This window comes from Coffea arabica, chromosome 9c (genome assembly GCF_036785885.1).
Source record: "Coffea arabica cultivar ET-39 chromosome 9c, Coffea Arabica ET-39 HiFi, whole genome shotgun sequence".
Classification (NCBI taxonomy): Eukaryota; Viridiplantae; Streptophyta; class Magnoliopsida; order Gentianales; family Rubiaceae; genus Coffea; species Coffea arabica.
In genome coordinates, this window is record NC_092326.1 from 38656105 (window position 1) to 38679944 (window position 23840).

Genomic DNA, 23840 nt, shown 5'->3' on the forward strand with positions numbered 1-23840 from the left:
ATACAAGACGTCACGCAGGTATGATAGAAATGGACACTCTCAATATGCTGAGTGCTCAAATGAATAATGTGATGAAGTTGCTAAATAGACAAGGTGGAGTTAGTCCAAGTTCATCTAATGCACATGCAGCATGTTGTTCTATATGTGGAGGTGAACATGATACTAATGAATGTGTTGATTCTGAGCAGGTACAATTCGTCAATAATTACAATCGTAATGCTCAAAATAACCCCTACTCGAATACTTACAATCCGGGGTGGAGAAATCATCCAAACTTTGGATGGAAGGATCAAGGGAATCAACCAAGGCCAGCCAATCCACCGGGATTTCAATCAAGGCAACAACAAGCTGAAACTAAACCTGGTTGGGAAATGGCAGTGGAAAAACTCGCAAAAGTTACTTCAGACAGATTTGAGCGAGTAGAAGGAAGATTGGACCAACTCACTACAATGTACAGGAATGTAGAGGTCCAAATTGGTCAAATTGCTAGTTCTTTGAATAATCGTAATCAAGGAGAATTACCTAGCAAAACGGAGGTAAATCCTAAGGAGCATGTCAAAGCCATTACTCTTCGTAGTGGTAAGCAATTAGAAGATCCTCCAATGATGGAAGTTGAGAAAGATGAGAATGAAAAACAAGAAGAAAAGCAGAGGAACCAAGAGGCGATAGTGGAAGAAAATAGCCGGGAGAAATCAAGAGAAAATCAACCATCATCTTCCGCTACCATTCCAATACCTCCTGCGGTTCCATTTCCACAAAGATTAAAGCAAAATAAGTTTGATAAAGATTTTGAAAAATTTGTTAAACTTTTCAAACAATTGCACATTAACATTCCTTTTGCTGATGCTATTTTGCAGATTCCGTCTTATGCGAAATTTCTCAAGGAAATCATGACTAGAAAAAGAAAGTTGGAAGACTGCGAAACAATAGCATTAACGGAGGAATGTAGTGCAATTATTCAAAACAAGCTACCACCGAAGTTGAAGGATCCGGGGAGTTTTTCTATACCTTGCACCATAGGTAACGTTGATTTTTCTAAGGCATTGTGTGATCTTGGTGCTAGTGTATCATTAATACCTTTAACGGTGGCTAGACAATTGGGTTTGCATGAGCTTAAACGCACTAATATTACTTTGCAACTAGCGGATCGGTCTATTAGATATCCATTGGGAGTGTTGGAGAATGTATTGATAAAAGTTCAAAAATTTATCATTCCAGTGGATTTTGTGGTGTTAGATATGGAAGAAGATGTATCTATGCCAATTATTCTTGGTAGACCATTTTTAGCTACTGCAGGTACTATTATTGATGTTAAAAATGGCAAGTTGAAGTTTCAAGTAGGTGAAGAAGAGGTAGAGTTTAATTTGCATGAAATGGGAAAATACCCTTCTTTTACCGATCATGCTTATTCTATTGGCACAATTGATAAACTAACCCAAGAGATGAGTCAAGTCAACTTGGACTTAGATCCTCTTGAGTATTGTTTAATGAGTTTAGGTAAGCAAGAAGATGTTTGTGAAGAAATTGAAGAATTGGCCAAGTACTTGGATTTTCAAGCACCTTATAAAAGGGGAAATTTGTATGAAAGTCTTGGCCAAAGAAAAGGGTTTTCACAACCTTCAGAAATTGAACCTCCAAAGTTAGAGCTCAAGCCACTTCCGACTCATCTAAGGTATGAATTTCTTGGAGAAAATAAAACTTTACCTGTAATTGTTAGTGCTGACCTTGATGATGAGCAGTGTGCAAAATTGTTAAGAGTTCTAAGAAGGCGTAAGAAGGCAATTGGATGGACAATTTCAGACATTAAAGGTATAAGTCCTTCTATATGCATGCATCGCATTCTATTGGAGGACGGTTGCAAACCAGTGGTGGAAACACAAAGAAGACTCAATCCAAACATGAAAGAGGTGGTAAGAAATGAAATTCTTAAATGGCTTGACGCAGGTATAGTTTTTCCTATCTCCGATAGTGTTTGGATTAGTCCAATTCATGTGGTACCAAAGAAAGGTGGAATGACTACAATCGTGGGTAAAAATGATGAATTAATTCCATCTAGACTTGTGGTAGGGTGGAGAGTGTGTATTGATTATCGTAAGTTAAATACGGTAACAAGAAAAGATCACTTTCCCCTACCATTTCTTGATCAATTATTGGAGCGAATAGCTGGATATGAATTTTACTGTTTTCTTGATGGTTTTTCAGGATATAATCAAATAGCTATAGCTCCAGAGGATCAAGAGAAGACTACATTTACATGTCCTTATGGCACTTTTGCCTTTAGAAGAATGCCATTTGGTTTATGCAATGCTCCTGCAACTTTTCAACGATGCATGATGGCTATTTTTTCTGATTATATTGAGAAAATTATGGAGATATTTATGGATGATTTTTCTGTGTATGGTTCATCTTTTGACCATTGTCTTCATAATTTGGAATTGATTTTGCAGAGATGCGAGGAAACAAATCTTGTGCTGAATTGGGAGAAATGCCATTTTATGGTAAAAGAAGGAATTGTCTTAGGACACAAGATTTCCTCCAAGGGAATTGAGGTGGATCAAGCCAAAATAGAAGTTATCGAAAAATTGCCACCCCCAAGCAATGTCAAGGGGATAAGGAGTTTTTTAGGACATGCTGGCTTTTATAGACGTTTTATTAAAGATTTTTCTAAAATAGTAAAGCCATTATGTGACTTATTATGTAAAGATACCCCTTTTCAATTTGATGACAATTGTTTGGTTGCATTTGAAAGGTTGAAGAAGGAATTGATTACGGCCCCAATTATAACTTCGCCCGATTGGTCACTACCATTTGAATTGATGTGTGATGCAAGTGATTATGCGGTTGGAGCAGTTTTGGGACAAAAGAAGGAAGGACGGTTGCACGTCATTTACTATGCTAGCAAGTTGCTAAATGAGGCACAACTCAATTATGCAACTACAGAAAAAGAGCTATTGGCAGTGATATTTGCTTTGGATAAATTTAGATCTTATTTAGTAGGATCTAAAGTTATTATATATACGGACCATGCAGCTCTTAAATATTTGTTACATAAAAAAGATGCAAAACCAAGACTAATTCGGTGGATTCTTTTATTGCAGGAATTTGATGTGGAGATAAAAGACAAAAAGGGAACGGAGAATCTAGTAGCGGATCATCTATCACGCCTAGAATATATTCCAATCAAGGATCAAGTTCCTATTCAAGAGAATTTTCCGGATGAGTTTGTCCTAGCAATTATCAATTCTCCATGGTATGCTGATATTGCTAATTTTTTGGTAAGTGGAGAGATTCCAAGGGGAATTAATTACCATCAAAAGAAGAAATTCTTACATGATGTCAAAAGTTACTTTTGGGAGGAACCATTGCTGTATAAGCATTGTGCCGATGGTATGGTACGTAGATGTATTCCCGAAAATGAGGTACATAATATTTTATATCATTGTCATAACCTTGAAACAGGTGGTCATTTTAGCACTTCAAAAACTGTGGCAAAGGTATGGCAATCAGGGTTTTATTGGCCAACTATGTACCGAGATGTTCGGGAATATGTTAAAAGTTGTGATGCATGCCAAAGAACTGGAAATATATCTCGAAAGAATGAAATGCCCCTAACTACCTTCTTAGAAGTTGAATTATTTGATATATGGGGTATAGACTTTATGGGACCATTTCCTAGTTCTTTTAATAATAAGTACATCTTAGTAGCAGTGGATTATGTTTCTAAATGGGTAGAAGCAATCGCTTCACCTACTAATGACTCTAAGATTGTACTTAGATTCCTTAAAAAGAATATTTTCAGTAGATTTGGTATACCTAAGGCCATAATAAGTGATGAAGGAAAACATTTTTGTAACAAACAACTGGATTCCTTATTGTTTAAATATGGCTGTAGGCACAAGACATCACTCCCGTACCATCCTCAAGCCAATGGACAAGCGGAGCTAGCTAATCGTGAGATAAAGCTCATTTTGGAGAAAACTGTGAATAAATCACGCAAGGATTGGGCTACAAAGCTAGATGACACACTATGGGCTTACCGAACGGCATTTAAGACTCCTTTAGGGATGTCGCCGTATCGTTTAGTCTATGGAAAATCTTGTCACTTACCTGTAGAGATTGAACATAAAGCTTATTGGGCTATTAAAGCAATTAATATGGATTTTAATCTTGCAGGTGGAAGGAGATTACTTGAGCTGAGTGAATTGGAGGAACACCGGTTACATGCATACGAAAATGCCAAAATTTATAAAGAAAAGATCAAATATTGGCATGACAAGCACATTATTCCTAAACAATTTCAGGTAGGGCAAAAAGTGCTTTTATTCAATTCACGCCTGAGGTTATTTCCAGGAAAATTGAAATCAAGGTGGTCTGGACCATTTGAAGTCACTCAAGTATTTCCCTATGGAGCGGTTGAAGTGGCAAATTCAAGAAATGAAAGGTTTAAGGTCAATGGACAACGATTAAAACCCTACTTGGCAGGTGAAATCGTACCCAAGGGGCTTATATGTCTTTTGGGTGAACCCTCTTCAATTTAAGAACCCTAATATGTGAGTCGAGCAAACGACTATAAACAAAAGCGCTAATTGGGAGGCAACCCAATGTTTATGTTATTTGTGTTAATTTTTTTGTGATTTTTAGACTTAAATAAGTGTTTTAGTTAATTTGTTGTTTTTGTGTTATAGGGTTGGCAAATGGAAGCAAGAATGACCATTTGAGGTGAAAAGGGCAAACTTTGATCAAGCAACTCAACCCCTCGATTTGTGTTAAAGGTGTTTTTGATTCATTATAAAGGGGTAAAATGCATGTTGTTATCATTTTACATGTGCGCACATTGATAAGATTTGGAAACAAATGATCCATGATGCATTTTGAGTGATTGGGGTACCAATGGTAATTTTTCAAAGTTCATTTTCTGCAAAAAAATTGCAGAAGAAAACGCACCAAGCATGAAAACGCGCTTATGAATCGCGTTTTCATCAAAGCGCGTTTCAAATTCTGCAACGAGACTGAAGAAAACGCGCTTAAAAAACGCGACACCAAGTCGCGTTTATCAGCTAAATCGCGTTTTCAAGCCTGGATCATAATCCAAAAACGCGACTTCAAATACGCGACTAAAAGTCGCGTTTTATAACACAGCCGCGTTTTGTATCCTGCAAGATTTGTACATAAAACGCGACTTTAGAAACGCGAGTTGAAGGCGCGTTTCTAGTCGCGTTTTCTGTGTCCCTATATAGGCTTCAGAAACGCGATTTCAGCTTCATTTCTGCCTCTGTTCTTAATTTTCCAGGCGCGTTTTTCTTTTTCTCTTCTACCCAACTCACAAATCTTCCATTTTGTTGCATAATCTTGCTAGAAAACATCCACCCAACACCTTTTGAGCTTCATACAACCTTTTTAACTGATTAAAATCAAGAAAAACACCTCAAATTCAGTTTTTGAAGGATTGAAGGTTAGGGTTCTTCAACTCTAATTTCTTCAATTGGAGGTCAATTGGAGGTTGTTTCATAGGGCTTTTTGCATTTTTAGCATCACCAAACATCCTTCTACGTGATTGAGGTAAGTTTCTTCATCGAATCTTTTGATTTTTGAAAGTCATATTTTTTATCCTGAGCTATCTGACATCTTTTAATGTCGACAATTTGATGATGTATTTGACTGTTTTTGAATTTATTCATGCTCATTGAGATTGTTTAAGTATGTTTATGAGTTTAAATGTAGCAATTTGTTGGTCATTATTGCTTTATAAATTCATAATTGCTATATTTGAAGGAAATTGACAAATGAAGTTAGGATGTTTTTGAGCCATTGGTGATGTTTAATTATGGTTAAGAATGGCTAGTTGGTGATGTTTGAGCATGTGCATTGTGTATAGTGAATAATTTGGTTGATTTGGTGAGTTAATTGGTTTAATTTTTGCTTAAACATGATTATAGCTATAAGTATATTTTTATTGTTAAGTTTAAATAGTTATAATCATAATTGTTGTTAATTTCACTGATTGGGTTATAATTATTCAATATCTTGTTTCAATTGGTGATTTTGAGAAATTTTTGGCATAAATTATGGCTTCTTCTTGATCCGGTCTTTTACATTAGTTATTGACGAATTGTCACTTGTAAGGACACATTAGAGATTATTTGGATCATTTTAGGATATTCATTGCCAAATTGTGCATTGTGTCTAAATACATGTGGTTAATTGCAACATTTTCTTTTAGGTACTATGCCAAGGGGAAGAAGAGCGGTACTTTCATCCTCTAGTAGTGAGGAGAGGGAGGTTAATGAGGAGATGGAGGTGACTGAGGAGGAGAATTCACCTTCTCCTCCACCAGTTAACCGACAGCCTGGTGAGGGCACCTCCCGTGGAGCGGGTAGATCGGTATTTGACGGTGCTAGGTTCAATAGTCGCAGGAATCAAGAATGGCATGAGGAGCATGCTAACTTGGAGTTCCTATTTGAGATGCATGTCAACCCAACAGTTGAGATGATGTATAACATCTCAGAAGCTTTTGCTCAGTTGGGATGGGCGCCGATTCTCACCCTACCAAACCATTACTACCCCGACTTGGTGCGCGAGTTTTACGCTAACATTGAGAGTAAGGCGCGTCATAGTGGAGAAATGGTTGAGTCCTGGGTACGTGGAAGAAGAATCAACTTGTCATGTCAAGATTTGGCCGCTATTTTGGGGTGTATGGATGACGGCCGTCCAGTAGATTTGAAGAAGGAGTTTGTTCCCCCGAATAGGAGGTGGGATCCCTCGCTGGCCATGGCCAGGTTTGGTCTTGAGTACCAACCTTTTCGCTCTACAAGGAAGGAGACCATTTTGGCGAATGTCTTCGAACCTCGTCATCGGCTTATCATTTACATGATGGCTCACAATGTCATCCCAAAGAAGACGGGGCATACGGAGGTTCGCAAGAGCGATATTTACTTCCTTGATTACATGTTCCACAACCGAACTTCCCCGTATGCTCGAATTTCATTGCCGAACATCATCATCAGCCACATTAGGTCTACGGCGAGGCGTAAGACAACTTCCTTCAAACTTTCATTTCCTCGTCTACTGACTTTAATCTTCACCCGTTTTGAGGTTCGATTGGAAGGTATGAGGCGGGAGAATGTTCCTCCACGTGCTGAGATGACTATCACTACTCTTTGCCGCCTTGGTATTGGCACGGGGAACGTTCCACGTCCTGTTCAGGAGCGGCGACAGAAGGCTAGACATGGTCGCGATGAAGCTGGAACATCTACTTCAGCACCACCTCCTCCTCCGCCACAAACCAATTGGCAGCGGCTTTTCGGTCGCTTGGACGACATCGACCATCATTTAGCCCGACTGGATACTCGCCTAGACCACATTGAACATCATCTAGGCGTACATCCACCTCCCGTCAATGATGATGAAGATGACGATGAAGAGGATGATTGAGGCTGCCCTTTGGCTGGCTTTTCTTTTGTTTGCTTGTTTGCGTGTTATTTTTATCTTTTGTTTGAAAAATGTTAACTTACATTCCTTATTTTGAATATTGGAACTTGTGGCAGTAACTAGTAGATCGTTGACTGTAGATGGTTGAGCGGTCGATGGCTCATCATTCAAGGCTTCACTGGACCGCAGCCATATCACTTGGGGAGTCACTTGTTCCTTTCTTTTGTTTCTTTTCTTTTCTTTCCCTACACATTGAGGACAATGTGTAATTTAAGTGTGGGGGAGAAATATGTGTGGTACTTGTGGATTTAGTTGTGTTTGATATAATTCTTGTGCTTAAAATTGTGTTTCTTGTGGTTGCTGGCAGGGAGTTTAGTCCACTTTTAAGGGGAGACTCTGTCAAAATTTTTCCAAAACCTTATACATATATATATGTTATTAACCATAATAAAATAAATAAAATTTTGTCACTTATCCTTTTAAAATAAGTATATGTGGTTTTGAAATTTCTTTTCTCATGAAATTTGGAAATGATTTTTATGTGATTATAATTTTTACATCTATAGGAAAGTATATCTAGTAAAGTGGAGAAAATTATACCTACATTTTGCATATTTGATGAAAATGCTTCTTTTTATCTGATTTTATAAGATAAGAAATTAATATGGTCAATAAGTGTCATACTTTTCTCATGATTATTCTTAGAGGGAATTTTATTATATATATATATTTAAAAAAAAAGGGTTTATTCTACTCCAATGGTTTTTGTACTTAGTAACCGGGAGTCTTCATTTACAAATGTCGATTTTCGCGTAAAACGGTACTTAAATTAAGAGTATGAAAAGTAACTTGAGTATGTGAAATGTTGAGTAACCGGGGATCTTCATCTAAAAATGTTGATCTTCGCGTCAAAAGGCATTTTTCACAACTTAAGTAATATTTAACCCTTAAAATATATAAAAAAATAAAAAAAATAAAAAAAGAGAGAGATGAGTAAGTAAAATAAATCCCTCTTTAAAAGAAAAATAAGAAGTTGATCATGAGATTAGTTAGCATCTTTATTGACTATAGGAGTTGCTTGCTTGCGAAATTGGATAAAAATAAAAAATTGAGTTGAATTGATAAAAATTATGGTATATTTAGCTCCTCTTTGCTTGATATGATGAGTACTTAAGGTTAATTAAAAGATCACATAAGGGTTATTTACCTTGATTTAAGGAAACGGAGTTGAAATACTACATATGTTTATTTTCAAATTTTTGGATCATTGATGGTTGGAATTTTATATTGCTTGAGGACAAGCAATGATTCAAGTGTGGGGGTATTTGATAAGAGTTTATTTTACGTATTTTTAAGCGCATTTTATTAGTTAATTTTGAGTTGATTGTTTAGTTTTATAAATAAAATAAAGAGGTTTTTGGTAAAATTATATATTTTTGGTAAAAGTGGATAATATTGCATTTTTAGTGATTTTAATGGTAAAAACTTCATTTTTATGCAGGAATGATGATTCAATCACCAAAGGATGTCAAATGAGATGAAAATAGAAATTTGGTGATGAATTCAAGTGATAACCAGAAGAATGAAGTGAAAAACGTTCAAGTAAGGAAATGCAATACAAATCAGTGTTGACACTCTTTAGTATTTTGACCATATCTGGAGCTACACTTATTGGTGTGGTCGGAATTGGAAACAGAGGTTTGACCAGGTGATAGTATTTCGACCATATCTCAAGCTGTACAACTTCGATTTGGGTGATTTTTATAGCATTGGAAAGCTAACTCAAAGGGCTACAACTTTTGGGTTTTGCACAAAAGCCAGTTCGGTCTTCATCATGGAGAAAATCGCAGTTGAATTAAGGGCAGAGTGAAAACGCGAGTATACAAAACGCGAGTTTATGCCGCGTTTTGTGTAGGCGCGTTTTGTAGCCGAAAATTTGCAATTTGCTCAGCCATTCCTCTTGTGTTCAGACTACTTTCCAGCTATTTTGAGGGACAGAAATCGGTGGCACATGCTTCTGCAACAAAAGAGAAGACCAAATGAGTATGGACAAAAGGAAATATCATATCTTTGACTTCTTTTTACAAAATCTGAGTGGAGGAAATTATGAAGTGAGAGGAATGGAATTTCTCCCACCTTTTATGCAGAAACACAGAGGAGAAGCCTGAGCCATACGTAGCTTAGCTTCTTACAGAAAAACATATTCTCTCTAGCTAGGTACTTGCAAGGGGCAATTGAGGTTTCATCTTGTAATCATCTAAGTTCAAGACAAAGGAGATTTTTTGGAAGGCTTCACCATATCTTGGCTAAGACTTTCTTTACTCTTTTTGTATTTGTAATTCATGATGATTTGCATTAATGAAGTTCTGAGTGTTTCATTATTCATGAGTAGCTAATTTCCTTAATCTAGGGAGTAGATGAAACTTATGGTCAAGTGATATGAAGTGATTGTGATTTATACTTGTTATATCTTGTATATATTAACCTATCTACTTGTGTATGTTGGATTACTTCTTGTTGTTTGATCACCAATAGCAGGTTTGTAGTTGTTTTTACTCATTGAGAAATGGTAAAAATAATGGAATGACATAAGTAGAGCTTGAGTAGTATATTCATGAGAATAGAAATACATTCAAGTGGATGAAATTTACATTTCCTGTGTGCACAAAACAGAATTAGTATTTACCAAGAGATTAGGGAAAACTAATCTGTTTTAACCCATTATTATCATGAGAATGTGATTTTGGTATTATTGGAAATGAATCCTTGGTTAAACAAGAGTAGTAATAAGTGTTAAATTCATTCGTTTTAGATCTTTTGTATTATATGTGGAATCTACATCCCTAGATCTTAATACTTAGTGAATTCTACTCCTATTGTGAATTGCATTTATCTAGCTAAGAATTTTTGTAGTTGAATTAAATTCTGAATTTTCTGCTCAAATTTATTGTGAGTCTAAATAATAGAGTAAATTAGTATCTAATAATTGTTCTAATTGCTTCTCGTGGGATCGACCCGATACATACCCAATACTACGCTTTTGGCCTGTATACTTGCAGAAAAAACGAGTATAATTCGGAATTAAACTTGCACTTATAGTAAACACCCGTCACTACATATTTATGAAATAGACATACCTTTATAATTAAAATTAATATTTGATATTTTAAGATGTCAGATATTTAAATAAACAAAAATTAGTTTGAACATAACATATTAAGATAATTTTGTTCTAAAAAATTTTGGCCCCCCAAGGAAAAAATCCTGTCTCCGTCACTGCAGTTACATAATATTTTTCTTCTCCATATCTGTAAGTTCCTGGGCGAATTAAGAGCGAATGAGGTATGTTCAATGAGATTATGAGACCAAAACCCGTTGGCTGACATGCTTTACACTTCAATTTGTGCAGACAAACAGATAAATATGTAACTAATGTTCCATATGTTCATTATAGTTTGCTAGTCAGCATGGGAGCTAATATGGTTTTCCTATTGACCTGATGATGCACAAAAAGGCATATCTACATAAAGAAAGGAGGAAACACAGAAAAATACCGTAGTGCTCACTACAAACTAGAATTCAGGGCTCAAGTATTCCTTACCATGAAAGCCTTCTAAAACACATGGATTGCTAGTGTTATTGAAGAACTCGAGAATTTCGGCTCGAACCGAGAGTATGCCATACTTCTCACAACTGTCAATGTGTTGAAATATCACGAAAAGCATTCAATATTTACAACGGGAAGAAGAAAACAGGAAAAACATCATGAAACATAAGAGGGATACACCTGCAAAATAGGAGGTCAGTTTCACCAAAATAGACTCAGAGGAGAATGGGAGTTGAAACAATTATATGGTCGATGAGGGGAAGACATGTCGCAAAATGCAGATCATGTTTTATCACCTTTTGGTGTAGAGATGATATCTTCTTCCATTTAGATATTTCTCCAGTACATCTACATTGTCTCCCACTGATGTTCTTGGTGTTGCGGAAGCCCTACCAAAGTTAAGGTATAACGAGTAAATTATTGTACCTAAAATTGCAAAAATGGTAATTCCCAGAAAATATTTGGTGAGGCACACTGGCCTGCTTAAGTACCAATTTCCTAGACAGAATCACCTATATATGCACTTAATTGCACAATAACTCACTACAAATATACCTACAAATATAGCTACTAAATAGACAATAAAATAGAACACCAGAATTTAACGAGGTTCGGCTAATTTGCCTACGTCCTCGGACACTACCGACAATTTAATATTTCACTAGAAGAAATATTACAAAGAGAGAGAAGAAAGCAAGTTATTGGCTCTTGCTTGGTGTACTTGAATTGGTTTGTTTGAGAGCTATTTATAGTTCTCAAACAACCTCTCAAATGTTAAACTTAACCGATGTGGGATTTAGAAACTTAGGCCAAAGAATTCAAAGTCCTCAATTTTGACTTGAAAAAGTCATCAATTGAGGCTTGGCTTTGAATTCAACAAATCTCCACCTTGGCATAATTTCTAATCCCACCAAAAAATACAAATTTTTTTCCCTCAAATTCGGTGGTGTCTTCAAATGCGTTGTCAAGCGCCAATCTTCAAGTTGTGCACAACATTTATCAAATTCAAACAATGTTGGAATTTGATAGTTGTCACAACCTTCGTAAGCATATCAGCAGGATTCTCCTTGGTCTGAATCTTTTGAAGTAGTATCGTACTATCTTCCAAAATCTTCCTCACAAAATGATACCGTACGTCGATATGCTTCGTCTTTGCATGATAAACTTGGTTCTTTGCTAAATGAATAGCACTCTGACTATCACAATGAACTTTGATAGACTTCTGTCCAATTCCCAATTCATCAAGCAATCCATGAAGCCAAATTGCTTCCTTAACAGCTTCCGTAACTGCCATATACTCCGCCTCTGTAGTAGACAAAGCAACTGTTGACTGTAAGGTAGACCTCCAACTGACTGGTGCCTTAGCAAGTGTAAAAACATACCCAGTCGTTGATCGACGTGTATCTTGATCTCCTGCGTAGTCGGAATCACAATATCCAACTACGCCTTGACCAATCTTCTCATCCCGCTCAAATACTAATCCAACATCTACGGTGTTCAAAATATACCGTAAAATTCATTTCACAGCTTGCCAATGCTCCTTGCCAGGATCATGCATGTACCTGCTCACAACTCCAACTGCTTGTGAAATGTCGGGCCTTGTACACACCATAGCATACATCAAGCTACCCACCGCATTTGCATACGGTACCTTTGCCATATATTCTCGTTCTGCATCATTCTTTGGAGATAACGATGCACTAAACTTGAAATGAGGAGCAAGTGGAGTACTAACAGGTTTAGTCTTTTCATTCATACCAAACCTCTTTAATACTTTACTAAGATACTCTTTCTGTGTCAAATAAAGCCTCCCCAATCTTCTATCTCTACTTATCTCCATGCCGAGAATTTTCTTGGCTTCGCCGAGATCCTTCATTTCAAACTCCCGACTCAAATGAGATTTCAATTTTTCAATCTCACCTTGATCCTTGGAAGCTATCAACATATCATCAACATAAAGAAGAAGATATATGTAGGATCCATCTCGTAGCTTGCGCAAATATACACAATCATCATATTTGCTTCTTGTGTACCTTTGCCCCATCATAAACTTGTCAACTCGCTTATACCACTGTCTTGGAGACTGCTTCAATCCATACAACGATTTGTCAAGCTTGCATACCATCTTTTCTTTACCAGCAACTTTGAATCCTTCTGGCTGAGTCATGTAGATTTCCTCTTCCAAGTCACCATGTAAAAACGCAGTTTTTACATCTAATTGGACAAGTTCCAGATCCAATTGTGCTACCAAAGCCAATAAAATTCTGATGGAGGAATGTTTCACGACTGGAGAAAACACTTCGTTGTAATCAATTCCCTCCTTCTGAGCGTAGCCTTTAGCCACCAATCTTGCTTTGTAGCGAACACCAGACTTGTCAGGAAATCCTTCCTTCTTTGCATATACCCACTTGCATCCGATTGCCTTCTTTCCCTTTGGAAGACTGGTTAGCCTCCATGTTTGATTCTTATGAAGGGAATGTACTTCTTCATCCATTGCAATCCTCCACTTTTCTTTATCCGAACTTTGAGCTGCTTCATTGAAAGTGGCAGGAATATCAACATTTATGGTTGGGGATGCATAGGCCACTATATCAGCAAAACGAGCAGGTTTTCTGATTGTCCTCTTTGGCCTACTGGTTGCAATTGATTCATGTTGCTGTGAAAGTTCTTCAACTGGAACATTTTCTTCAGTTGATTCTTCTTCTACCATAGGAGTCCTTTCATCTACTCCGATATCCACTGCTGGTCTGATAATGCTTCTTTCAAACTCCATCTGCTTAGGAGTGCTCTCCACCTGTTGGGGAGTACTATCATTCTGCTGTACATCTACCTTTGTTAACATGGTAGATTCATCAAAGGTGACATCCCTGCTGAAAACTATCTTTTTCGTTTCGGGACACCAAAGGCGATAACCTTTAATGCCTGTTGTGATCCCCATAAAGAGCGCCTTCTTCGCCCTTGGATCCAACTTTGATTCTTTAACATGATAATATGCAGTAGAACCAAACACATGTAAGGAATCATAATCTGTAGCAGGTTTTCCCGACCATTTCTCTAATGGCGTTTTGCCGCCAATAGCAGTTGATGGTAAGCGATTAACGAGGTGATTTGCATATGCTAAAGCCTCAACCCAAAATTGTCTGCCCAACTCAGCATTGGACAACATACACCGAACTTTCTCCACCAATGTCCGGTTCATACGCTCTGCCACCCCGTTTTGCTGTGGTGTATCTCTGACTGTGAAGTGCCGAACAATGCCTTCATTTTCACAGACCTCCATGAACGGATCACTAGTGTATTCACCTCCGTTGTCTGTTCGAAGGCGTTTGATCTTTCTTTCTGTTTGAGTTTCCACCATCTTTTTCCACTTGATGAAAATTCCCAATACTTCACTTTTCGCCTTCATAGTATACACCCATACTCTTCGAGAGAAGTCATCGACAAAGGTAACAAAATAATTCTTGCCTCCCAAAGAAGTTGTTTTGGAAGGTCCCCACACATCAGAGTGCACATAATCCAAAATACCCTTGGTATCGTGAATTGCAGTGCCAAATTTTACCCTTGTCTGCTTTCCTTTGACACAATGCTCGCAAAAATCTAACTTGCAAACACTGGCTCCTTTTAATAGTCCTTGATTCATCAGAAGATTCAAAGATTTTTCTCCGGCATGCCCTAAGCGCATATGCCATAATCTGGTTACTTTCAATTCTCGATCATCACTGGAAGCCACGGCCGCTACTCCAACAACTGCATTACCTTGATAGTAATACAAGTTATTATTTTTCCGGATTCCTTTCACCAGCACCAATGCACCTGAAATGATTTTCATCACTCCATTATATGCCGACACCTTGTAGCCCATTGATTCTAGTACTCCCACAGAAATGAGGTTCTTTTTCAATTCTGGCACATATCGGACATCAGTTAGAATCTTAATTGATCCATCCTGATTCCTCAGCCGAATTGAACCAACCCCATTTGTTACTAATGTGGTCTCATTTGCCGTGTAGACGACTCCACCTTCTTTTTCCTTGAAATCAAAGAACCATTCTCTATTGGACGTCATATGATGGCTACAACCTGAGTCCAATAGCCATGTACTAGAATGACCAGTAGGCATGACAGCTAATGAAAAATCTGAGTTTTGATCAATGCACTCAGATACATTTGAATCCGCAACAGCTTTTTCTTTGTCAGGTCTACCCTTCAGTTTTGGGCAGTCCTTCTTCCAGTGCCCTTTCTCTCTGCAAAAGGCACACTCATCTTTACTTAGTCTGGCTCTTGACTTGGATCTTCTTCTCGTCCCCTTTCTCTGGTTTTGTGAGCGTCCTCTAGTTACCAGAGCTTCTGCTGCTCCATCTCTGCTATTTTGCTTGTCTTTTCTTCTGAGCTCATAGCTGTACAGGGCAGAGCTAACTTCACTGAGGGACACCTCAGCTTTCCCATGGAGTAGAGTTGTTTCAAGATGCTCAAACTCCTCAGAAAGAGATCCCAACAACATGAGAGCCAAATCTTCGTCTTCAAATGTCATATCTAAATTCATCAGATCAGTGATTAACTGATTGAAATTAGTGATGTGATCACTTAGAGTTGTGCCAGGAACATAAGTGAAGCGAAATAAACGCTTCTTCATGTTGAGCCTGTTCTGACAATTTTTCTTCAAGAACTTCTCCTCCAATCCAGTCCATAATTTATTTGCAGAGGTTTCTTTTGAGAACACATATTTTTGTTCCCTTGAAAGACACGATCGAATTGTACCACACGCTAAACGATTTAGCGTCCTCCATTCCTTCTCTTCAATCTCTTCTGGTTTCTCTTTTTCGATGGCAATGTCTAGACCTTGATTAAAGAGCGCGTCTAGAATCTCACTTTGCCACATGCCGAAATGACCGGTACCATCAAATGTCTCCACATTTAATTTTGTATTCGTCATAACATTTCTCGCCATAATAGATAATGACGAGCTTGTTGATGCTTGCATTGTAGATGAAGATCTACTTTCGGCCATCTCTACAAATTATATTTAGTAGCTCCTAAATGTAGAGTAACAATAGCCCAAGAAATCTTTTCTGATGTGGAAGATCAGACCATGCTGCAACCACAGAGCATACTAAGAAACCTCGAGCTCTGATACCAATTGTTGCGGAAGCCCTACCAAAGTTAAGGTATAACGAGTAAATTATTGTACCTAAAATTGCAAAAATGGTAATTCCCAGAAAATATTTGGTGAGGCACACTGGCCTGCTTAAGTACCAATTTCCTAGACAGAATCACCTATATATGCACTTAATTGCACAATAACTCACTACAAATATACCTACAAATATAGCTACTAAATAGACAATAAAATAGAACACCAGAATTTAACGAGGTTCGGCTAATTTGCCTACGTCCTCGGACACTACCGACAATTTAATATTTCACTAGAAGAAATATTACAAAGAGAGAGAAGAAAGCAAGTTATTGGCTCTTGCTTGGTGTACTTGAATTGGTTTGTTTGAGAGCTATTTATAGTTCTCAAACAACCTCTCAAATGTTAAACTTAACCGATGTGGGATTTAGAAATTTAGGCCAAAGAATTCAAAGTCCTCAATTTTGGCTTGAAAAAGTCATCAATTGAGGCTTGGCTTTGAATTCAACACTTGGTGCATTTAAGGCATTTGTGTTTGACATAGCATAAACCATCTGGACAGCCTCTTCTCCAAGATCAATCACTCCAACTGAACTTGACAAAAAAATTTCCTAACAGATAATTTGTGGTAATCTGCACAAAAAAATGGGATATAATATGAAAACCGGAGACTGGAGTAAGCCTCTGAATGTTGATTGATTAATCTATTGTGTTCTAATACGTATCCCTATCTACAAGACATTACATATGATTAGAATAGCTCTAGTATCACCGACTGAACCTCCACAAGCCACAACTCCCAGAGGATGCACTTTAAAATCCCATAACCTCTTATATCATTTGAATTTTAACTCGTGTAGAGAACTGGATGATGCAAAGTGTTTCCGTTATTGATCCGTTTTCCTTCATTTGTTTTATTCTCAATATATTGATCATATGGCCATGTATGTTACAATGAATTTTTTGAAGTTATTCCTTCATGAATTTTTAATTTACTTGAAGAAAACCAATATTCGGCTAATGAAAGGGCAAGTGATCCCTCTTTAGGCAGATGTAGCACAGTGGTGTTTTCATGTTTTGCAGCTGCATATTTTTCACCAAAGCATTCCAAAAATCACAGGCTAACAACATCCGCTTAGTTGAATCTTCTCAGATTGAATTGCCAAAAACAATTTTCTGGAATTAAGCCAAATTGTTGCCTCCCCACATTAAAAACTTGTCAGGGATTCCTCTAATAGGCAAATTTTGAGATTAATGAGCATATTGGTACTTCAACAACATCAAGGAGAACAAAGACATAAGCTCATTGCAGCTCAGAAAAAGTACAGTAGCTGCAAGAAAACTAAAGCAGAAGAATGATTTAGTAACAACTCAGATGAGATTCCAAAATGATAAAGCAGTCTTCCATATAGTTCACGGCTCAGGCAAAAACTATGTCAAATAAATGTAAACGATGAACATATAATTGATGCAAAAGTTCTGGATATATATATAGTCTTCAAACAACATAGCCATTTGTAAACACTTTCTTGTGTTCTATCTACGATGGCAACATCATCAACTTCATAGTAAAAGCTACCTTCATTCTTGAGAAAACTTCTTATCTGCCGCAAGCAAAATGTTGGTGAAACAGTAGGCTAGCATGTAGAACCTGTAGCTAGAAAAATATTATGAGTAGAGGCAAAGTCTACCGCCTGCAAAATTTTATGATATGCATTTCCTTGTGCCCATGATGTTGCCTGCTAACATAAGCATCCAGTTAAAACAACTTAACAAGATCATGTTGAATTTGATTGACTCTCTAAATTTCATAAAATTGCTCACCCCAAATCTGACGACTGGTGATCTTTTGGAATCACACTCTTGGGGCAATCAAACTCCCGCTTCTAAGAACACTACTGTATACTGAACTTTCAATACCGATTTTCTATACTTTCTACAATCTCAGGTTGACGGGTTCTAAATCCAGGGTATACCAAGAAACTCTTGTTGATGTTTTATTTTCACATTTTCACATTACTGCTATTGAGATTCGACGTTGATGTATAATTTTGTGGATGATTGATAGTGATGACCATGCATAAGACAAAACTGGACAAAAACTTAATTATTAGCAATAGCGAGAAAATCACTGGAAGTGACCTTGGCCGTCTGCTACAGCTTCTACGAAAGTACCAAGAGCTTCTTACGTACTACCTGAGCTTAAATTATTAATTTGGAATATGACATGTTAACAAGGTTCAGAGCGTGAATAAGTCCAAGGCTTCATTCTAGAATTAACCTTCAAAGAATGGTTGTGGAATAATTGAACACCCCTTATACGCAAACGTGTTGGCTGAAATTGCATCACTTGGACCCAGTATGGAGAGCCAGTCGATTTGAAGGTGGAAACATGCAAATTATAAGAAGTTCGATTTAAAAGCTTACAGATTAAATGTGATGAATCAAGACTCTTTTGTGTCAGTACTTTTTCTCAATTTTTAAGGAAGCTTTTCTTGACAAGGGCTAAAATAGTTATAAAACATGTCATTCAAGGAGAGGGCAGTATAATTTCTAATATTAGGGAGTATTTAAGTGCAATTGTTAAAAATTTCAAGGGAGATTTTTGAAATTATCCCTATTTTAAGACTTGTGAGTGTTTTAAAGTGTCACCTTAAATAAACATTTTAATAGTAAAATTTTGTTTTTCTAAAACACTCCTAAAACAGGCGTGCCAAGGTACTTAAATGCAAAAGGACACAATCGATGTGTGCGCATTTGTTTGATTCATGTTAGGTGAATTCAATGTTCAAAACCCTTTCTTTCTTTCTTTCTTTTTTTTTTTTTTTTTTTTTTTGGTAAAAGTCAAATCCTGTAAGCACGACATATGCGGGCAACCCGTGCAAACATAGCTGTCGACTCGGATAAGAACTCGAATCTTTGATTTTTCAGTTTGTCGAACTGCAAAGCATACTTTTCTTTCTTTATTGCTATTATCATTAGTTTTTTTCTTGACAACCATACTTCGAAAAGGTACAAGCTGTTTGTTCTACTGCTAATGCTTCTACTAGCAAATAAAATTCCCACTTGCAGCTCAGAGCCAGCCTACATCACCCACTTGAAAAGAATAGAAAATCCAAGGGAACTTTCAACGTAGTTGGGACTTGGGACCAACAACTTTGCTACTAATAAACGAAAGCCCGACTTGCAACTTGCCAGCAAGGAAAAAAAAAAAAAAGAAAGAGGAAAGTCTCCATCAAAAGATGTAGACGGTAGTATACTAGTATAATCACAACAAAAAAAAAAAAAAATTGTAGACAGCGCTATTGAAGAAGAAAACGATGTAAAACTCTGTCAAACTCTTTTTTTTTTTTTTTTAAATGACTCATGTGATTTTATTTAGTCCTTAGATTTTTTTTAATTACATTATTAGTCCTTAAACTTAATACTTAGTATTAGAATGATATTTGACATTTTTTTATATAATAGTGACCGGACATATGACTGCCACGTGACTTTTCCGATAGCAATTTGGGAAAAAAACGTCAAGGGTACTAAATGTGCTCAAAATTTCAAAATTTGGATACCAAATTTGTTGTTGCCCAAAATTTGGGGACTAAAACCATTCATGTGTCAAAATTTAGGTATCAAAACTGCATTTTTCTCTCTTTTTAATTGACATATGATAACTGGGGACAAACTTTATTATGGTCATTGAGCAATTTACAGACAATCCATAGGGTTGCTCAATAGTTAATTAAAAATATTTTTTTTTAAGGATAGCCAATTGAAACTTATTAAGTGGATGACCAATGAGTCTAGTTAGCAAAAGTATATGCCAAGTCATTATTTACAATTTTTTATTACTTTTGTGGCTTTGTAGCTGTGTTTGGATTGTAAATTTATCTCAAATAATATTTCGTTTGCATCATAAACGCATGTTTCAATTCATTTTTTTATATTTCCAACTATTTTTTAGCTCACATACATCACATCATAAAAAGTACTATAGTAATTATTTCAAATAATACCCTATTCAAACACATATTATTTTAGTTATCTTCCTTTATGCCTTCTTCCTCCCTCACTCAACTCTCTGCAGCCCTTTGGGCAAATGCGAATGGAGAAGATTGTGGAGTGCAGAACCGCGGTGGAGGGGACATAGAATAGAAGTGGGTTACAGTCAGTCAAATTTGACTTGGCATTCCTTGCCAAATGTACTTATTACATATTACACCCTTAAGTTCTAAAATATTTGTCATCTATTTCACTCTAAAATATTCCAATATATTTGTTATGCCATACAAGTTAAAGTCATTTTTAATTTCTATTTCCAATGTTGTCCATGTCTCTATTTATGCACATTTTCTGTTAAAATTCAAAATTCAAAATTTGGAGAATCAAACTGAAAAGAAAAATACAAATATCATAATTAAAGTATTATTCTTAAAAAGTTGGATTCTCGAAGAACGATAAACATATTGGGATGATAGAAGGAGTAATTATGCACTTGGCAAGATTTCATTAGCTATTGAGTAACTTATGAATTGTTCATAAATTGTTCAATAACTAGAGTAGATCTTATGGTTAAAATTCACCAACGCAGTTTTTTTGTGAAGGGGGAAGGGGACAGGATGGGGAATCTACCTTGCAACTTACTGCTGAAGAACTTCTTTGCAATTTCACCTCCATATGGTTGTGCTGAACTTGTTAATTTCTATTTGAAAGATAGAAAAAGTTAAAGATCATAAAAATTTGAATAGTATAGACAATTTTCCACTATGAATTCTCCAAAAGTGTTTATTTTCCATATCCACAAATCTTACGCATATGTATATCCTTTCATTATCACATTATGACCTTGAAGTACTTCATGTAGGCAGAACGAATTGCAATCCACTTCTATACAATCCAAAATGGATTGATGAACTACATCGAAATGGAGGATGCCCATCATAATTAAACTAATTATGGACGCTTATAATATCCAAGTAATGAAAATCTAATAGATAAAAGGATCCATTATTATTATTTAACCCTTCTATGATTTTGTATTCTACCACGTTATCCCGCAATTGTTTAACTATTTTTTCTGGCCTCAATTGTTTTACTATATTCACCTAACACCCTCTATATTTTTATGGTATAATTTTAAAAACCTCCCTTGAGATAAACCTCATTTGAGGTTTATGATAATTACACTCAACTCCCTCTTTGTTTCAATAATATTACACTTACCTCCTTTGATATAAAATGAAATCACTACCGTTCATGTAAGAATTCAACCAAAAAAAAAGAGTACATTCATCATTTTCTGGCCATCGTTACCAATTCCTTCTTCCCCCAACTATTAAACCTGTTCCTCAAGCGAAACTCTTTTTCTCAAATATACATACACCCGCTACCTTCTCTACCTATTTTAGCTCATTTTCAGTGGATTCTTTCTTTATTTCTCATAGTGTACATTTGAATATATGACACGTGTCTCCATTTATTAACAAGCATTAAAATTAGTTAAACTTAAATTGATCATTGATAAGTGATTAATTTACGTAATAATTGAATGACATTTTATATTATTTTTAGTCACTTTGGTTATATTATTGGAAGAAAATGAATCATTTTGGCTATAATTGGGGAAAAATGTCTTAAGTGATTTAATGAAGTTTTTATCACTTTTTACTTGCATTTTGTGCATTTTTGACAGTTTTGACATATTTTCGTATTTCGGCTATAACTTGAGATACAGTGATTGGATTGAGATGGTTCTTGTATCATTTTGAAGCTAAAAGATATATTTACATTTGGTATGAAGACATCAAAATCCAATTCAGCCATTTTCCTGGTCAAAAAGTCAAAACACAGAAACTTATCCGGATGGTCGAAAACTGAAGCCCAGAATTGACCAGTCTATGGTATTTCGACCATATCTCCGTTCACCAATCTCCAAATTAGATGATTCTTGAAGCATTGGAACGCTAATTCAAAGGGCTACAACTTTTGTGTTTTACATAACAGCCAGTTCTGCGGCTATCATAGAGAAAATTGCAGTTGAAGTGAGGTCAAAAGTGAAAACATGTATGGCAGCCGAATTTCTGCAATTTACTCGGCCATTTTTCTCATCTTCACACTACTTTCCAGCTACAGTTGGAGAGAAACGTAGGCTGCACATGTTTCTGATACACAAAGGAAGAAAAATAGCTTATTGTCAAGTCAAAAATATACGGTATAATCAAGAGGCTGGAACTTTGTTTTGTTGACTTGGTTAACACCAGATTTAGAGAATCAAAGGGGAGAAGAAAAATACGGTACGTGAATGGAGGATATCAGAATTTTAGGATAAAAACTGAGGCTGGTCATATTCTCTTGGGCGAGCAATTTTTGGAGAAGCTTGGAGTCTGGAAAAATGTAGCTCTTCCATTTTCTGTGTGTTAGATTAGTTTAGTATAGAGTAGTATAGCTCATCCACTCTTATATATTGACTAGATTATGATGGAGATGAAGAAGGAGGAGTTAAACCTCATGTGACAATGGTTATCTCTTCTCCAACTCTTTATCTTTTGTATTGGATTCTTAAGTATGGTTAATATGCAAGTTCTGGATTTTGTATTTATTATGTATCTTTAAAGTTTATGCCTTGGGTTTGGTTGAACTTTCTATGATTGTTAGTGTTTATTATTTGGTTATTTGATGCTATTATTTGAGCAAGTTATTTAGCACTTTAGTTCTTTAATCATGATTAATTTGGTACCATTAATTGTAATTATCTAAGGTGTTGTTTCTGCAATGAAAATTGAGATTTAACACTGGTTCAAGAAGTGCTAAACACAGGGAGTATACTCACGAGAGTAGAGGTGCACCTATGTGATTTTAGTGATTCATTTCAAGTAATTTCACAGAAGAAATGAACATGTAACTAATTTCATAACCATGAGAATAGGTATGGATTAGTTACGAGTATAATTGATTCACTACGAAAGTAGGATTCATATGCATAAGGAAATTACACCATAACTAACCAAGATAGTAGTTTTCAATGATCCAAAAAAATAGTACTTGCATGAGTAGTTAGGAATACCATAACCTAAGGAGCTTTCATTTGGTATTTTCTTGTATAAGTTCAGTAATTCATTAATAGTATTTTCATTTGTCATTTGTTATAATTCATTAATAGTCTAAATAATATAGAAGCTTTAGTAGTGCCAGTAATTGTTCAATCTTCCTCGTGGAATCGACCCGATATATACTTTAAACTACTAGTTGACCTGTATACTTGCAGTGAAACGGGTGTAAATCGAATTTTTTAACTTGTACATATAGCAAAATCCCATCAATCATGTTTTTTCATAGTAAATGAAAACGCGTGTAATGCATTCAAATGTGTATTGTGAAAAATGAGGAAAGAATTCATTGAAGAGAAGTCAATCCCTCTTCTAATCCCAAGTTGACACCTTCTTGTCCCATTACCTAACCTTTTCTCCAAGCACAACCCGGCTCTTTCCAATACGCTTCACACTCAACCACCAATCCAAAAACCCACCTTTCTCTAAAATGTAGATGAGCACAACCCCATTTTCTTCTCGCATCAGCCCTCTCCTTTACGAGCTACCTTCCATTCAATGGAAATAAAAGCCTACACACATCGATTAATGCATCCAAAAAGAGTCAACAATGCTAAACCTTAGTTAACTAATC

General features: G+C 36.2%; 1 protein-coding gene and 1 long non-coding RNA gene across 2 annotated transcripts; one reads left to right on the forward strand and one right to left on the reverse strand.

The window, feature by feature from the left end:
* Positions 1–29: 29 nt before the first annotated feature.
* On the forward strand, positions 30–7431 carry LOC140014233 (uncharacterized). The gene is made up of 4 exons (XM_072064664.1): positions 30–950; positions 1851–3419; positions 3900–4482; positions 6221–7431. The coding sequence occupies exons 1-4, from the start codon at positions 30–32 to the stop codon at positions 7429–7431; spliced, it is 4284 nt and encodes a 1427-aa protein (XP_071920765.1).
* A 1706-nt stretch (positions 7432–9137) lies between these two features.
* Positions 9138–18160, reverse strand: LOC140013982 (uncharacterized). Its single transcript, XR_011820828.1, has 4 exons — positions 17991–18160; positions 17746–17905; positions 11030–11121; positions 9138–9445 (listed from the first exon to the last, which is right to left on the reverse strand). It is a non-coding gene; the product is annotated as an uncharacterized lncRNA (long non-coding RNA).
* Between the last annotated feature and the right edge of the window lie 5680 nt (positions 18161–23840).